At 50.8% G+C, this 13,397-nt stretch overlaps 7 protein-coding genes across 7 annotated transcripts; 4 read left to right on the top strand and 3 right to left on the bottom strand.

The window, feature by feature from the left end:
• The first annotated feature begins 60 nt into the window (after window positions 1–60).
• On the top strand, window positions 61–1,296 carry BDV17DRAFT_175838 (uncharacterized protein). Its single transcript, XM_073754849.1, has 2 exons — window positions 61–444; window positions 510–1,296. Exons 1-2 carry the CDS (start codon window positions 283–285, stop codon window positions 1,215–1,217), a joined length of 870 nt encoding a protein of 289 aa, XP_073619634.1. The 5' UTR covers window positions 61–282; the 3' UTR covers window positions 1,218–1,296.
• A 175-nt stretch (window positions 1,297–1,471) lies between these two features.
• BDV17DRAFT_253814 (mannose-1-phosphate guanylyltransferase) lies at window positions 1,472–3,538 on the bottom strand. The gene is made up of 4 exons (XM_073756693.1): window positions 3,182–3,538; window positions 3,054–3,110; window positions 1,818–2,984; window positions 1,472–1,767 (listed from the first exon to the last, which is right to left on the bottom strand). Exons 1-4 carry the CDS (start codon window positions 3,239–3,241, stop codon window positions 1,741–1,743), a joined length of 1,311 nt encoding a protein of 436 aa, XP_073619633.1. The 5' UTR covers window positions 3,242–3,538; the 3' UTR covers window positions 1,472–1,740.
• Window positions 3,539–4,063: 525 nt separating this feature from the next.
• On the top strand, window positions 4,064–6,922 carry BDV17DRAFT_175816 (putative dynamin GTPase). Its single transcript, XM_073754847.1, has 4 exons — window positions 4,064–4,332; window positions 4,386–6,463; window positions 6,519–6,660; window positions 6,718–6,922. Exons 1-4 carry the CDS (start codon window positions 4,245–4,247, stop codon window positions 6,906–6,908), a joined length of 2,499 nt encoding a protein of 832 aa, XP_073619632.1. The 5' UTR covers window positions 4,064–4,244; the 3' UTR covers window positions 6,909–6,922.
• Window positions 6,813–7,216, bottom strand: BDV17DRAFT_175825 (uncharacterized protein). Its single transcript, XM_073754848.1, has one exon. It carries the CDS (start codon window positions 7,153–7,155, stop codon window positions 6,937–6,939), a length of 219 nt encoding a protein of 72 aa, XP_073619631.1. The 5' UTR covers window positions 7,156–7,216; the 3' UTR covers window positions 6,813–6,936.
• Window positions 7,217–7,296: 80 nt separating this feature from the next.
• Window positions 7,297–9,453, top strand: BDV17DRAFT_253810 (lysine--tRNA ligase KRS1). Its single transcript, XM_073756692.1, has 3 exons — window positions 7,297–7,643; window positions 7,710–9,297; window positions 9,352–9,453. Exons 1-3 carry the CDS (start codon window positions 7,419–7,421, stop codon window positions 9,360–9,362), a joined length of 1,824 nt encoding a protein of 607 aa, XP_073619630.1. The 5' UTR covers window positions 7,297–7,418; the 3' UTR covers window positions 9,363–9,453.
• A 78-nt stretch (window positions 9,454–9,531) lies between these two features.
• BDV17DRAFT_175793 (uncharacterized protein) lies at window positions 9,532–10,755 on the top strand. Its single transcript, XM_073754845.1, has one exon. The coding sequence runs from the start codon at window positions 9,909–9,911 to the stop codon at window positions 10,611–10,613; it is 705 nt and encodes a 234-aa protein (XP_073619629.1). The 5' UTR covers window positions 9,532–9,908; the 3' UTR covers window positions 10,614–10,755.
• Window positions 10,756–11,251: 496 nt separating this feature from the next.
• cox15 (cytochrome c oxidase assembly protein cox15) lies at window positions 11,252–13,104 on the bottom strand. Its single transcript, XM_073754846.1, has 2 exons — window positions 12,652–13,104; window positions 11,252–12,592 (listed from the first exon to the last, which is right to left on the bottom strand). Exons 1-2 carry the CDS (start codon window positions 13,023–13,025, stop codon window positions 11,479–11,481), a joined length of 1,488 nt encoding a protein of 495 aa, XP_073619628.1. The 5' UTR covers window positions 13,026–13,104; the 3' UTR covers window positions 11,252–11,478.
• Between the last annotated feature and the right edge of the window lie 293 nt (window positions 13,105–13,397).

Below are 13,397 nucleotides of genomic sequence, written 5' to 3'. Positions count from 1 at the left end.
AGATCAGATCACCTTAAAATAGATGGCAGCGAAGGGCAAGAGTAGGGCTGATCTGTTTCTCTTGACTCTTCTCCTCATAACATAACATCTTCTTGCTGGTCAAGAGTAGTCATCTAGTTTTGTTTGTGCGGACAGAGAAATGCCAGTGGTGGTGATGCTCAACGCCTAGACAACGATCGCTGTTATCCATTGTTTATCGTTTATCTCTGCCAAACTATCTACTTCGACTCCAGGCATCAATCTGACAACTATTTACAACGCAACCAGTCAACTGCAACAACCATGCGTCGCAAATCCGTCAAGCCATCAGAGTACCCGGCGCTGCCCTTTCATCTGATCCGCTTCATCCTCCTCATCTCTTCACTCCTCGTCGCCATCGTCCTTGCCGTCTTCGCCTACAACCTCCACAGCGCCGACCAGAAATTCCCTTGGGCCTTCCTCGTGGTACGCTTCCTCACAGATTTTACCGTCTATCGATAGCTCTCAGCCTACTAACACTCACTGGTCAGCTCATAATCGCCGCCTTCCTCTCCCTCCTAAACCTCATCCTCACAACAACCCTCCACTGCTGCTACGGCCTCTCCCCGCGCTTCTCGCTAATCACAAACTCGACCGTCTTCGTCATCTGGGCCGTCGCATTAATCCTCCTCGCCTGGTCCGTCTCCCACACAATCCTCACATCATGCAACGCCACATACTGGGCGACCTCAACGGGGATCCGCGTCTGCCACACTTTCAAGGCCCTCTTCGCATTCACAATCATCGGCGCTGCGGCCCTCATCGCCTCAATAGCCCTTGATATCATCGCATACCGCCGCTCAACCAGATTAGGCGAGTACGACCCCATGGGTGTGGAGGGGCACAGTCTGGCAGAGTACAAGACGACGGGCCACGATCGGAATAGCAGTGTGATGTCCGCCTCGTTCCCGCATCCGAATGAGGACCACTCGCCGCTTGTTGCGGGTGGAAGGTATGAGGGGGCTGGGGTGCCTGCGCCTCCGGCGCACTATAGGGGGCGCTCAGAGGAGATGGATATCGCGGAGAGTAGCCCGTTGCATCAGCCGCCACCTTATGCGAGTAACCCCGCGCTAGGAGGGTATTCGGATGTGCCGCCGCCGCAGCAGCAGGCGTACGCCCGAGGGGCGAGGATGAGCGCTTACGATAACCCATATGGATACGGACATCAAACGAGTTACGACCCTTTGGCTTATAGGTAGAGGATATGGAAATGAGATGTTGGAATTTGGGAACTGGGAAAATTGTACGCTGATTGGTTTTTCGTGCTGCGGGTTCGCTTGTTGGATCTATGATAGCGCTTTTTTTGGGTTCTTTCTTTTTCAGCCCTGCCAGTCAGTGGTGCTGTATGACGTTAATTTCATGAGTGTCGTTGCGCGCCATGGGGCGGATTAGGATAGTGAGCAAAATATCTAAGGTAGATAATATAATAAAATTGAAACTGACCAGAACTTGAACAATTATCAATCGAAACCATCATACCTGGATTTATATATGGCAAACATGACATGACAAAGAATAATGTCGGTTGGTTAGTTGCATACGATCGAGTAATTTCACCCTTCAAAAGGTGCCTGAAGATCCCATAGAACAGCATAGATCTTGAAAGCACTGCGTTAACATGGTTATGATAACGTTCAGAAGATCCTTTAGACGAAATTGATAATTGGAACGTCAAAAAGCGGTAATATTAAGTTGATATCATGAGAAATGCGCTAGAAGACGCTACATAATAACCTCGTTGGCAACGTCCTATTTCTCGTTAGCTTTAGTAATGACTCAATCGAAGGGCTTTGACTTACGCGCTTGAGTTCCTTGTACGGCAAGCAAACGCAGTTTTGAACTCGGACTTCGTCACCAACACCGCATTCCTTTCCAAGGATTGTGATACTCTGCACCTTAATGCCGTTCTTGATGATGCTGGTGGAGTGACTTCCCGTGGGGATCGGTGTTCCCTCCACACGAGCCCAGGCGCCGACTCGCCCGCTCCACCCAATGATGGCATGCATGACACATGCATCATGCTTGATCTCTGCATCTTCGAGAACAATTGAGTCCTTGATACGTGCACCAGCGCCCACGACCACGCGAGGGCCAATTGAGACGTTAGGGCCGAGCTTTGCTGTCGGGTCTACGCTTGCAGAAGGATGAATGTAGACGGGAGGAACAATGGTAGCGGAGGGAGGGGTGAGCTCCTCGGACTGCGCTTGAAACGCTTTCTGGAGATAGAGTGCATTGGCTGGAACGGCAGATCCAGCGGTCTTGATCTGGCGCCAGAAATCCTTTGTTTCATGGACGAAGAAGCGGTTGCTGTCAGCGAGGTCGGAGAGAATATCTTGCTCAAGACGCAGAACTTCGGTCTGTTCTGAGTCATCGTCGGCGACAAAGGAAGACTCCAGGTTGTCGGAAGAAGGGTACGATAGCAGGCGGGGCCTGGTTGTTCGTCGTTTAATGGTGCTGCGGATGGAGGGGAAGATGCACTCTGTTGCAAAGAGGTAGACTCCGCAATTGATCAGGTTGGAAATGTGCGACTCCGGCTTCTCGACGTAGTGAAGGACACGCTTGGTGTGAGAGTCGGACACGATACACCCAAAGTTCGTGGCCGCGTCATTCTGAACTCGTGTCCCCAGAATAACCGCTTCAGCGTCTTTCTCCTCGAAGAGTTTCAGCATCTCCCCAAGCGGGAAGGAGCAGCAGACATCGGCATTGAGCACGAAGATGCGCTCGGGCTTTCCCTTGAGAATGGGGTCGCGGAAATGGTAGAGACCTCCGGCGGTCCCTAGCGCAGTGTACTCTCGTAGGTATGAGATGCGGAATTGGGGGAATTCTTTCGCAGAGTCTTTGATGAAGTCGCGGAAAACGGATTCATCGTAGTAGCCAATGAGGATGACTTCATGGAGCTCGGGGATTTTCGCGAGGGCTTTGAGGCAGTGGTTGATGATCGGATGGCCGGCGACTTCGAAGAGAGGCTGTCCGGGAGAATGAAATCAGCTCCTTGCGTTGCAATGGGGAGCTTTGTTCGGGCAGGAACCACTCACCTTTGGCACGTCAAGAGACAGAGGGCGGAAGCGAGTTCCTCTTGAGGGTCCTCCAACCTATAATCATATTGCGATTAGTTTCGGCAAGGGAGAGCAAATGTAGCGCTGCTGGGAATTGGACAGCCTACCAGAATTACAGCCTTGGTGGAGGCCACGTTGGTGTGTTCCCGGATAGGCACTTGGAGCATTGTGGGAGATGAGGGGCAAAGCTATGGAATTGAGTAGGAGGACAGGGTATAAGGGAATGGCTCGAACAAGGTAAGTAAACAGAAACGAGTAGCAGCAAGAACAAAAAGTCGAGAATCAAGGTTGTAGACTACCGGAGAAAATAATAATGCTCAGGGGAGAGATCTAGCGTTGAGGCCTGAGGGGCAGAGTGACTTCACCGTCTCCGTCAGTTGATCAACCACAGGCCCACCAGCCAGCGCTCCAAAGTCCAGACTCAGGAACCTCCAGATCAAGTTCTTCTCCTCGCACCAAGAAACCACAAACCGGAAGCTGTACTGAATTTGGGACTTCACTTGAGATAACCATGGCCGGAAGCCATGTGACCTGCATCGCCGCATCCGGAAATATAAACACCTTAGTCTAGGAGCCTTGTTCCCCAGGTGTCGAACATGCAACTCAACTATGGGCTCGTCAACAGTCTCCCCCTGTCGATGTTGTTCAGGAATACATCGTACGGCTGCTCAGACAGCTCGCATACAAGCTGCCTCACTGTATGCTTGTTTCTGCGGACTGTTTTCTCTCAATAAGAAGTCAGTTCAAGAAGGTTGTGCTATCACTCACCTGTGGATCTATACAAACACAAACAGCATCCAAACATAAGCAGTTCTATCATTCACTTCATTCATGAATGCAAATCTCGTGATGTCCTTAGTGGGCTATCTATACAGACACCTAAGCAGCCAACAGAAGCTGGTGGCCACCCTCTTCCTTCACCCCAACTAGTGCCTGTCAGGTCATAACACAAGCTTTCTTCACTCACTTCTTCCACCTCCCATTCACTTCTTTTACAACCCACTTTCTCGCCGCTATCTCCCCTCTTCTTCCTCATCTCTCGCGTAACCCTCAATTACCTGCATTCTTTTCTTCTTCTCGTCCTACGCCCACCAACTGTCCTGTACTTCACTTTCCCTAAACATCTGTGAGGTGTCATACCAGAACCATACACACGTATCCTTTCCCTCCATGGTTCTCTCAATTTCGACCCTTGCCATCGGACTAACTGAGTGCGACGCGAAGCCTGTCGTTTCAGACCAACAGTCATCAAGAACCGGTAAACCATCCTCTTTCCTTCACTTCGTGGCACTGGATCTAACACATCAATAGTTTCAGCTGCAGATTCAACTTCCAGAATGGAGGCCACCGCGGAATCCAACTCTTTGGAGCCTTTGAACATTTTGGCGCAAGACATGACAACCCTGGTCAAAAAGATCCAGGACCTTCGCCACCTCGGCATTGAGGACTCCCACATCGCTCTTCCCAAAATTTGTGTCATTGGTGACCAGAGCACAGGAAAGAGTTCACTCATTGAAGGAATGAGTGAAATCAAGGTCCCAAGAAGCGCGGGTACTTGCACGCGGTGCCCGATGGAAATCAACCTGTCAGAAAGTGAGCCTGGACAGCCTTGGACTTGTCGCGTATACCTCACTAGGAGATATATGTACGACGGATCGCGAAAGATAACCAAGCCGAAGAAGTCTGAGCCGCTGGGACCTTGGCATGCTCAAGATCCAGAAGACGAACTCTTCTTTACAACCTTTGAGAAGGGCCAGATTGAGGAGGTTATCAGATGGGCACAGCTTGCAGTTTTGAACCCTGGTAGCCCTACCGCGAACTACATTCCTGGCCAGAATTCCGGAACCGATCCTCATCATACCCATGTCAAGTTCTCCCCGAACATAGTGAGACTGGACATCTCCGCTCCGGGATTCCCAAACCTGTCCTTCTACGACCTTCCTGGTGTCATCAACCAGGCCGAGCATGATGACGAACGCTATCTCGTCAACCTTGTCGAAAATCTCGTTAAGGAATATATATGCCAAGAGAACTGCATCGTCCTACTCACAATTACCATGACGGACGATGTTATGAACAGCAGTGCGGCCCGTATCATGCGAGATGTCCGCGGGGCAAAGCAAAGAGCCCTGGGTGTCCTGACCAAGCCAGATCGCTTCGATCCCAGGGAGTCTCACGCCCAATGGGTTGAACTCCTCGAAGGCGACAAGTTCCAGCTTGGCCACGGTTATTATGTGGTACAAAATGACCCCGATCCATCTGTCGAGCACTCGATAGCACGGCAGCGCGAGGAGGAGTTCTTCAAATCTGGTGTATGGAATGATGAGCTTGCGGCGTATCAAGACAGATTCGGTACCCGATGTGTACAGGCTTTTTTATCCGGACTTCTGTTTCAACAAATTCAACGATGCCTTCCACGTATCATCCAGAAGATAGACGAAAAGGCCGAACGAATCGACGCGGAGCTCTCCACTCTTCCGGAAGCCCCTTCGGCAAATGTTCCTTACATCCTGTGTGGAAAATTGCATACATTTAGGGACCAGATTCGCTGCCATATCGATGGTGGTTCCAGAGAATATCCACTGCAGAAGTTATGGATTGAAATCGCCGAGGACTTCAAACGTGCTTTGGCAAAAACTCGCCCAACAGTCAAGCTCCTCTCTGACTCAGACAGACAATCGATGTTCATTGCTACCAATGAGGATTCGGATTGTGAGATTATGGCTTCAACTCCACTCAAACGCAAGACACAGGAAGAACCAGTTGTTTCCAATTCGCCCGACGTACGAAGCAGACCTAAACTCCCGGGCTATCGCACCGTCAAATACTTCGATGCATTCGATGGCCCAGCCAAGAGCTTCACATGGGAGGAAATTCGAGAAATCAACCAGGAATCGGCGAGTGCCGGCATACCGCAGCAAATAAACCCCAAAGCACTCGAGTTCATGGACAAGATATGTGTCGAACATTGGGAACAGCCCATGGTCGCTTTTGTCAATGCGAGTCACAAACTTGTAAAGCGGATACTTCAAAAAGAAGTCGACAAGGTTTTCGTGCAGTATCATCAGACTGAACTTTACCGAGAGCTCCAGAAGATAATCGACTCATATTTGCAACAGCTTCGGACGGACCATCTTGTCCATGCGGGCGAGCTCTATTACATCGAGCGGACCAAGCCATTCACAATGGCAAGCTCAACATTGACCAGAGCTATCGAAGACGCCCAGAAGACTCTCGAGACAAGTCGACTTGATGCACGCAAGAAACACTATCTCAAGCTCCTGAACAAGTACCATGAAGACCCCTCACGAAGGCAAGCTGAGATGAAGAAACTAGGCGAGGCCGAGCTAGGTGTCGACAACTTCACTCAGGAATTAAGGATCATGGCTGTAAGACACCATGTTGCACAAATCATGCTTCTAGCTACTCACTCACTAATTTTAGGAGACCCGGGGATACTACGAGGTAGCCAGTGCAAGATTCGTCGACTCGGTTTGCCAAAGTGTCCACACAAAGCTGTTCTTCAAATGTCGCGAAGAGCTCGTCGCCAAAATTGAAAACTGTCTCGGAATATACCAGGAAAACGGTATGTTGAGACCTCGGGCATTGGACAAGTGGTGGATCTGACCTTGTGCCTTTTTAGCCGTTGAAAGATGCAATGAATTGATGGCAGAGAAACCTGAACGCCAGAGACGGAGGCAATATCTTGTCAGGGAGAAGGAGAAGATCATGCAAGCCCAGCAGTGGTTGCATGCGGAGAGTAGTACCACGGAGGATCAAGAGGACACAATGGATTTCGAATACGAGGTCAAATTGCAACCGTTCGATGACTGATGCGAGTCAAAGTGATGGAGTTTTTGCCTTAACTATCAGCGATCTTTTTTTCTGCTAATTTTTCATCTAACTTCATCGTCAACACTACCAGGTTCAGGGCGGGGTTCAGTCTGCATCGGCGACGACAACCCCACTCCGATGCCCGTACCCTAAGCCCTACGCGACTCTCTTTTGACCGGAGACCTTGGCTGGTTGCTGGTTGGAGGTATTGGAAGGACACCAATTGAAATACTGTGAGGAGGAACATTTCAGGACTAGAACTAGCTCTAGGATAATGTAAAGAAATACAAATCGATGCAGGATTGTCATGACTCATTGGATGTTGTAGTTCTGAGGACCCAATGATAGCCCCGCGGCGACTCCCGCCCAAAAAACTTCGGCGCGCTTTCTCCATCTCCCCTTCTCCCACTTCGACTTCAGATAAATCCACGGCCGACACAACTTTCTCTAACTTCTACTCGCACGGTTAATAGCGAGTAATTAGAGCGTCGGATAACCTCGTCTTTCATCATGGCCGATTCCAACCCCGTTCAGGAGGCCGAGGCCTCCATGGCTAACCTCTTGCTCGATGAGGTTACTGGTGAAAAGGTCTCCAAGACCGAGCTGAAGAGACGCCAGAAGCAGCGCGAAAAGGAAGCCAAGAAGAAGGAGAAGGAGGCTGCTGCCCCTCCCAAGGCTGCCACCGAAAAGAAGAAGGTCTCCGCTGAAGAGGAGGAGGCTAATTTGACTCCCAACGTGAGTGAACTTCCGTTTCTTCTTCGGAATATCGGAACGGCCATTAATTGTGTCTTCTACCTTTAGCAATATTTCGAGATCCGTAGCAAGAAGATCAACAAGCTCCGCGAGACCAAGAACCCCGACCCCTACCCTCACAAATTCCAGGTCACCCACGACCTTCGCCAGTACCTCAAGGACTATGAGAGCCTCGCCAAGGGTGAACAGAAGCCCGAAACACGCGTTCAGATTGCCGGTAGAATCTACACCAAGCGCGCGTCTGGTTCCAAGTTGGTCTTCTACGATATCCGTGCTGAAGGTGTCAAGGTGCAGGTGGTGGCCCAGGCTCAACATGTTGCTGAGGGAGCTTCGTTCGAGGACCAGCATGAGCACCTCCGCAGAGGTGATATCATCGGTATCGTCGGTTTCCCTGGCCGCAGTAACCCCAAGAACCGACCGGATGGTGAGCTGTCCCTCTTCGCGACCGAGGTGATTCTCCTCGCTCCCTGCCTTCACGCCATTCCTAGCGAGCATTACGGTTTCCAGGATAAGGAGCAACGTTACCGCCAGCGTTACCTTGATTTGATCATGAACGATAAGTCTCGCAACGTTTTCGTTACTCGTTCCAAGATGGTTACATACATTCGCAACTACTTCGATCAGCGAGACTTCGTCGAAGTGGAAACCCCCATGATGAACGCCATCGCCGGTGGTGCGACAGCTAAGCCTTTTGTCACTCATCACAATGAGCACGATATGAACCTGTTCATGCGTGTTGCTCCTGAGCTTTACCTCAAGATGCTTATCGTCGGAGGTCTCGAGCGTGTATACGAGCTTGGCCGTCAATTCAGAAACGAAGGCGTTGACCTTACCCACAACCCTGAGTTCACGACCTGCGAGTTCTACTGGGCTTACGCTGATGTCTACGATGTCATGAACCTGACTGAGGATCTCGTTTCCGGCCTCGTTAAGCACATTACTGGCAGCTACGAGACCACCTTCCACACGCAGACCGGCGAAGAATACAAGGTCAACTGGCAGGCCCCCTGGAAGCGAGTAGAGATGATCCCTGCCCTTGAAGAAGCTACCGGCGAGAAGTTCCCTCCTGGAGACCAGCTGCACACTGCTGAGACCGGCGAATTCCTCAAGAGAGTCCTGAAGAAGACCGGCGTCGAGTGCTCACCTCCCATGACCAACGCCCGTATGCTCGACAAGCTCGTCGGCGAGTTCATCGAAGAAACCTGCGTCAACCCCACCTTCATCACCGGCCACCCTCAAATGATGTCTCCTCTGGCCAAGTACCACCGTCAGAACAAGGGTCTCTGCGAGCGTTTCGAGGCCTTCGTCTGCAAGAAGGAGATTGTCAACGCCTACACCGAGTTGAACGACCCCTTCGACCAGCGTCTCCGTTTCGAGGAGCAGGCCCGCCAGAAGGACCAGGGTGACGACGAGGCTCAGATCATTGATGAGAATTTCTGTACCAGTTTGGAATACGGTCTGCCTCCTACCGGTGGCTGGGGTATGGGCATTGACCGTCTGGTCATGTTCTTGACGGATAACTACAGTATCAAGGAGGTTCTTGCCTTCCCCTTCATGAAGGAGGACAAGTCCGCTCAGGACCCCAAGTCTGCTGCCGAGGTTGTTGGCATTCAGCCCCAGCCTGAGGAGGGTATTCGTGAGTATCCCCAATTGGTTTCTGTTTGGAGTTCCTAACTAACGTGTTTCGCAGCCCACAAATAGATTTAGAAGCCTGAAGCCATGCAAAAATGATGCCTGTTGATGATTTTCTACGATGAGCTGATTGAATAAATACATTATCATTTACATTGAACCCATATTTCCAATCGTCTTGCGTATCGTATAATGATTGTCTATCAAAAACAATCCAGCAACAAAAGGAAAGGTGGCACTTTGACTAGGTCGTAGAACCGTAGGCAGCAACTGCAGTTTCTTACTTCTTTCAAGGTCTGTTTGTAACCTATGCAACGACTTTATAGAAAGCCGAACTTTTCACGATACTCCTTATTCTACGATGATAACCACCAGCACGAACAGTCACTGTACTCTTACGATGCTGGTAGTGGCGTTCTTCCAGGTCATGAACATCTTTGTAGCATAGGCTTTGTATGAAATGTATTCTATCTGAGGGAACAATGGTATAACTTGAAAACCATGGATCATCGACATTCTATCACCAGGACATAGATCTAAGCATATTCTTTACTGCCCCAGAAGCATAACTTCGTCTGCTTTGCTGAACTTACCATCTTTAGTCTGCTGGCCATCATGGAAACCGCGACACTGCCATCTGCTACCTATTACAATCATCCAGCAAATAACCAGGCGGCTCGTTACCTGAATATAACCATAATCTACCAAATGGCCAAAAGATCGGCCTCAAAATCCCACGATCCCCCTCGCACCCCTCTACCTCCTATCACCGAACCGCTACAGTCTATCCAACTACCAGCACGAGCATCAAAATGCGAAGTCTGCGACAAACGCAATAAGGGCGTTATGCCCAAATGCAGTTACTGCCAGTGGCAGTTTTGCCATATTGACTGTGCCTCAAATTCAAGATGTTCGCATAGACGGATCGGTAGGCAGTGCGAGCATAGATGTGGAGTTGATCATCACGCTATTTCCTCTGTTACGGAGTCAGTTAGAGCGCAGAGAGTTGCGATGAGTACAGGAGATGGAGGACCGGCTCCAGTTCCAGCGCCGGCTGGAGGGTATGGGTTGCGGAGTGCGCGTATTCGTCCTGCTAGCTCTGTTCACGGTAATAGGACCACAAAGACCCCGGAGGGTGCTTTCAAGCGTCCAGGTGGTCGAAGTCCTGGGGCTCATCACCCCGTTAGAAGAAGCAAGACGACGTCTCAGCCAACGCCGGCCGACTTCCCCAGGTCGATGGGGTTACAGAATCCTCAGCCGATATCCACAGGGATTCCACTGATCTCAAGAACAGCACTGGAGGAAATAGTTTGTCAATGACTGGAACAGAGATAATATCCCTGCCCAACGCAACTAGCCAGCCACACGCTCGTTCTGGAACCCAAGCTGGAAGAAATGCGCATGCCAAGCGCTTCGAGTTTAGCTCACCCTCTGGATCAAGTAGTGACGATGGTTCTAGTTCCTCTGACGGCGGCAGTTCCTCTGATAGCGACAGCCCCTCTGATAGTGACAGTACCTCCAATAGTGATAGTTCCTCCGACAGCGACGATTCGCAGACAGAGACAGGCAAATACTCCGAGGAGGACCTCGACGGCGCTAGATTCCTACTTGCCTTCTCGTTCCAGTGCTGGGCGGAATGGGACCCAGAGAGATATGGCGATCCCTCTGGACGTCGGAATGCGCATGAATATGCTTGGTACCAGGCTGAACTGGCGATGGATGCGTGGATGAGGTTGAATGGAAATATACTGGCGGTATTGCAGGATGATGATGAAACTCCCAGAGCGGGTGGCGAGGTTGATGATAGCGACACTGTCAGTGGTGAGGATGACCATGTTACTAGTAGGCTGAGTCAGGATGAGGCGTTTTGAGAAAGAGTGGCAACGGCCATGGATTCAACTGTTGCTAAAAAGCGCCACTGGGTGTCGTTTCACCAGTAGATACTGCCTGCTCTCTTTGTCAACTGATCGTAGGCAAGGGGATCTGCGAGCTGCAACGGAGGAAGAAGATACAATGAACGGAACAAATTTGGAAAGAAGTTGCGGTAGCAAGACAACAATTTGAAGAAATGGCAAATGCATATCATTACGTATAATACAGGAAATATAAGTAGAGATTTGATATACGGCAAGGCGTCCCGGTTATCTTCGACTGGGATATTCTTGAACTTGGCATACCGAGTCATTCATAGCTTTGGAGGAACATAGCTGGCGGCCCTTGACAACGAGTGACCACGCGCCTTCGCTGCCACCTGAAGTAGCTTTGCCGTCCGTGAAGGGTGCCAAATGCGGCTACCAAGGACGAGGACCCAGGTCAAGAGGAACAGGCTTCCAGCCTGGTGAGCTGAAGCCAAGGGTGTTGGAACGAGGTAGAGTAGAGTAGAGAGACCCAGTCCAACTTGCAGGCAGGCGAAGCCGAGAACACCGTGCATGCCCTTCTTCGCGGCTCGCGGGAGGAGACGCTGCATGTTCGATGATCTGCGAGTGTAGGCGAAAAGGGCGACAATAGAGGTGAATGTTGTCATTGCCAGGATACGGTGGTCCAGCTGCACAGTAGAAGGGTTCTCGAGGATGTTTCTCCACCACAGATCTGAGCGGTCCTCGTGCCGAGAGTATCTAGCATCAAATAGTTCTTCCATTGGAGGCGCAAGTCCGTTACCCATCCAGGGGAACTCATTATAGATGAGACCGGCATCTAAGCCGGCAACAAGGGCGCCAGACAAAACGGTCACGAAGACGAGAGCAGTCAGACCGGCAACAGATTGACGGAAGAACTTGAGCCTCGGGTCCCTGAGCGAATCCAGTAGCTTGATGCCGGCATCTGGGTCGGACAGAAGGCGATGGGACCGCAGGATAGCGAGACCGTTCCAAAGCATTGCGGTATAGCAGGCAAAAGCGGCACCGAGATGCGCCGTCAAGCGGTACTGACTCACACGCGGGTGACTCCCTGGAGCAAAAAGATCGTCCTTCAGACCGGAGGCAACCATCCACCATCCGATGAATCCCTGAAATCCGATCAAGCCTGCAATCCCTCCCAATCGCCATGCCATGGGCTTGCTCACTTTTTTCCTAGCAACAAAGTAGACAGCCGGTAGAACGAACGAGAGACCGACAAATCGACCCCAGAGGCGGTGAATCCATTCCATGTAGTAGATAGACTTAAATTCGGAGAGCGTCATAGTCGGGTTCAGGAGCTGGAACTCAGGAGAGGCACGGTATTTCGCAAACTCGGATTCCCAGTCTTCGGCGTTCATTGGAGGGATAGAACCAGTAACAGGGCGCCATTCGGTGATACTCAATCTAAACGTCTCGGTCAGTGAACAAAGCCTCTCAAGTTAGATCTCGAAATTACAGCGTACCCAGACTCTGTCAGCCTAGTAAGGCCGCCAAAAACCACGATACCAAAAACACTGGCCGCACTGCCTAGTAACCAGTATGCCACGGTTTTGCTGCTAACATCCGGGAAGCTTGACTTCGACGCTTCTGACTTCGTACCATCTATGGCAGCAGAGGCAGATGCGCATCGCACAAATGCCTTTCTCGCCTGGCTGCTCAATGAGGTCGCATTGATTCTGCTGGCATTTCGAGCGAGGGGGACCGAGGGCGTGCGGAGAGACGTGCGGGTGGAATAGTTTTGGGTCCGGGCAAGGCATTGGCGACAAGTAAATAGTTCTTTGGACAGGCGCGGCGCAAGCCGTCTAAACAGCAGGATGGGATTCCCCAGAGACGCCATGGTTATGGCAACGATGGAGGGTTGGGCTGTCGAAGGGAAAATTGTCGAATGTCGCGCTCGGAGACTGCGGCGATCTGTTCGGAAAGCCGAGCCCGCTCGGAGCCAATCAGAGCACTATCATTTGTTGCGTAGAATCATACGATGTTCGCGTATGAGGTTTGTATAATGTGAGCGATGCCAGAGTTATGAAAGTGGTCAGCATATTGAGTAACAAAGATTGAAGTGCATAATTTGAGTAAAGGAATCTATACAGGGTTTCTATGTATAGCAAAGTGCCCTCGACTTCTCTGTAAGATTAAGCATGCCTCAGGCAGAAGCTATCCGGTTTAGGCTTAGCTCAGTTTCCGTGCAGTTCGCTGTTCCGCAATAACA

The sequence above is a fragment of the Aspergillus undulatus genome (assembly GCF_047715775.1).
Source record: "Aspergillus undulatus strain CBS 261.88 unplaced genomic scaffold BDV17scaffold_5, whole genome shotgun sequence".
Lineage (NCBI taxonomy): Eukaryota > Fungi > Ascomycota > Eurotiomycetes > Eurotiales > Aspergillaceae > Aspergillus > Aspergillus undulatus.
This window is presented reverse-complemented; position numbering and strand designations above follow the sequence as displayed.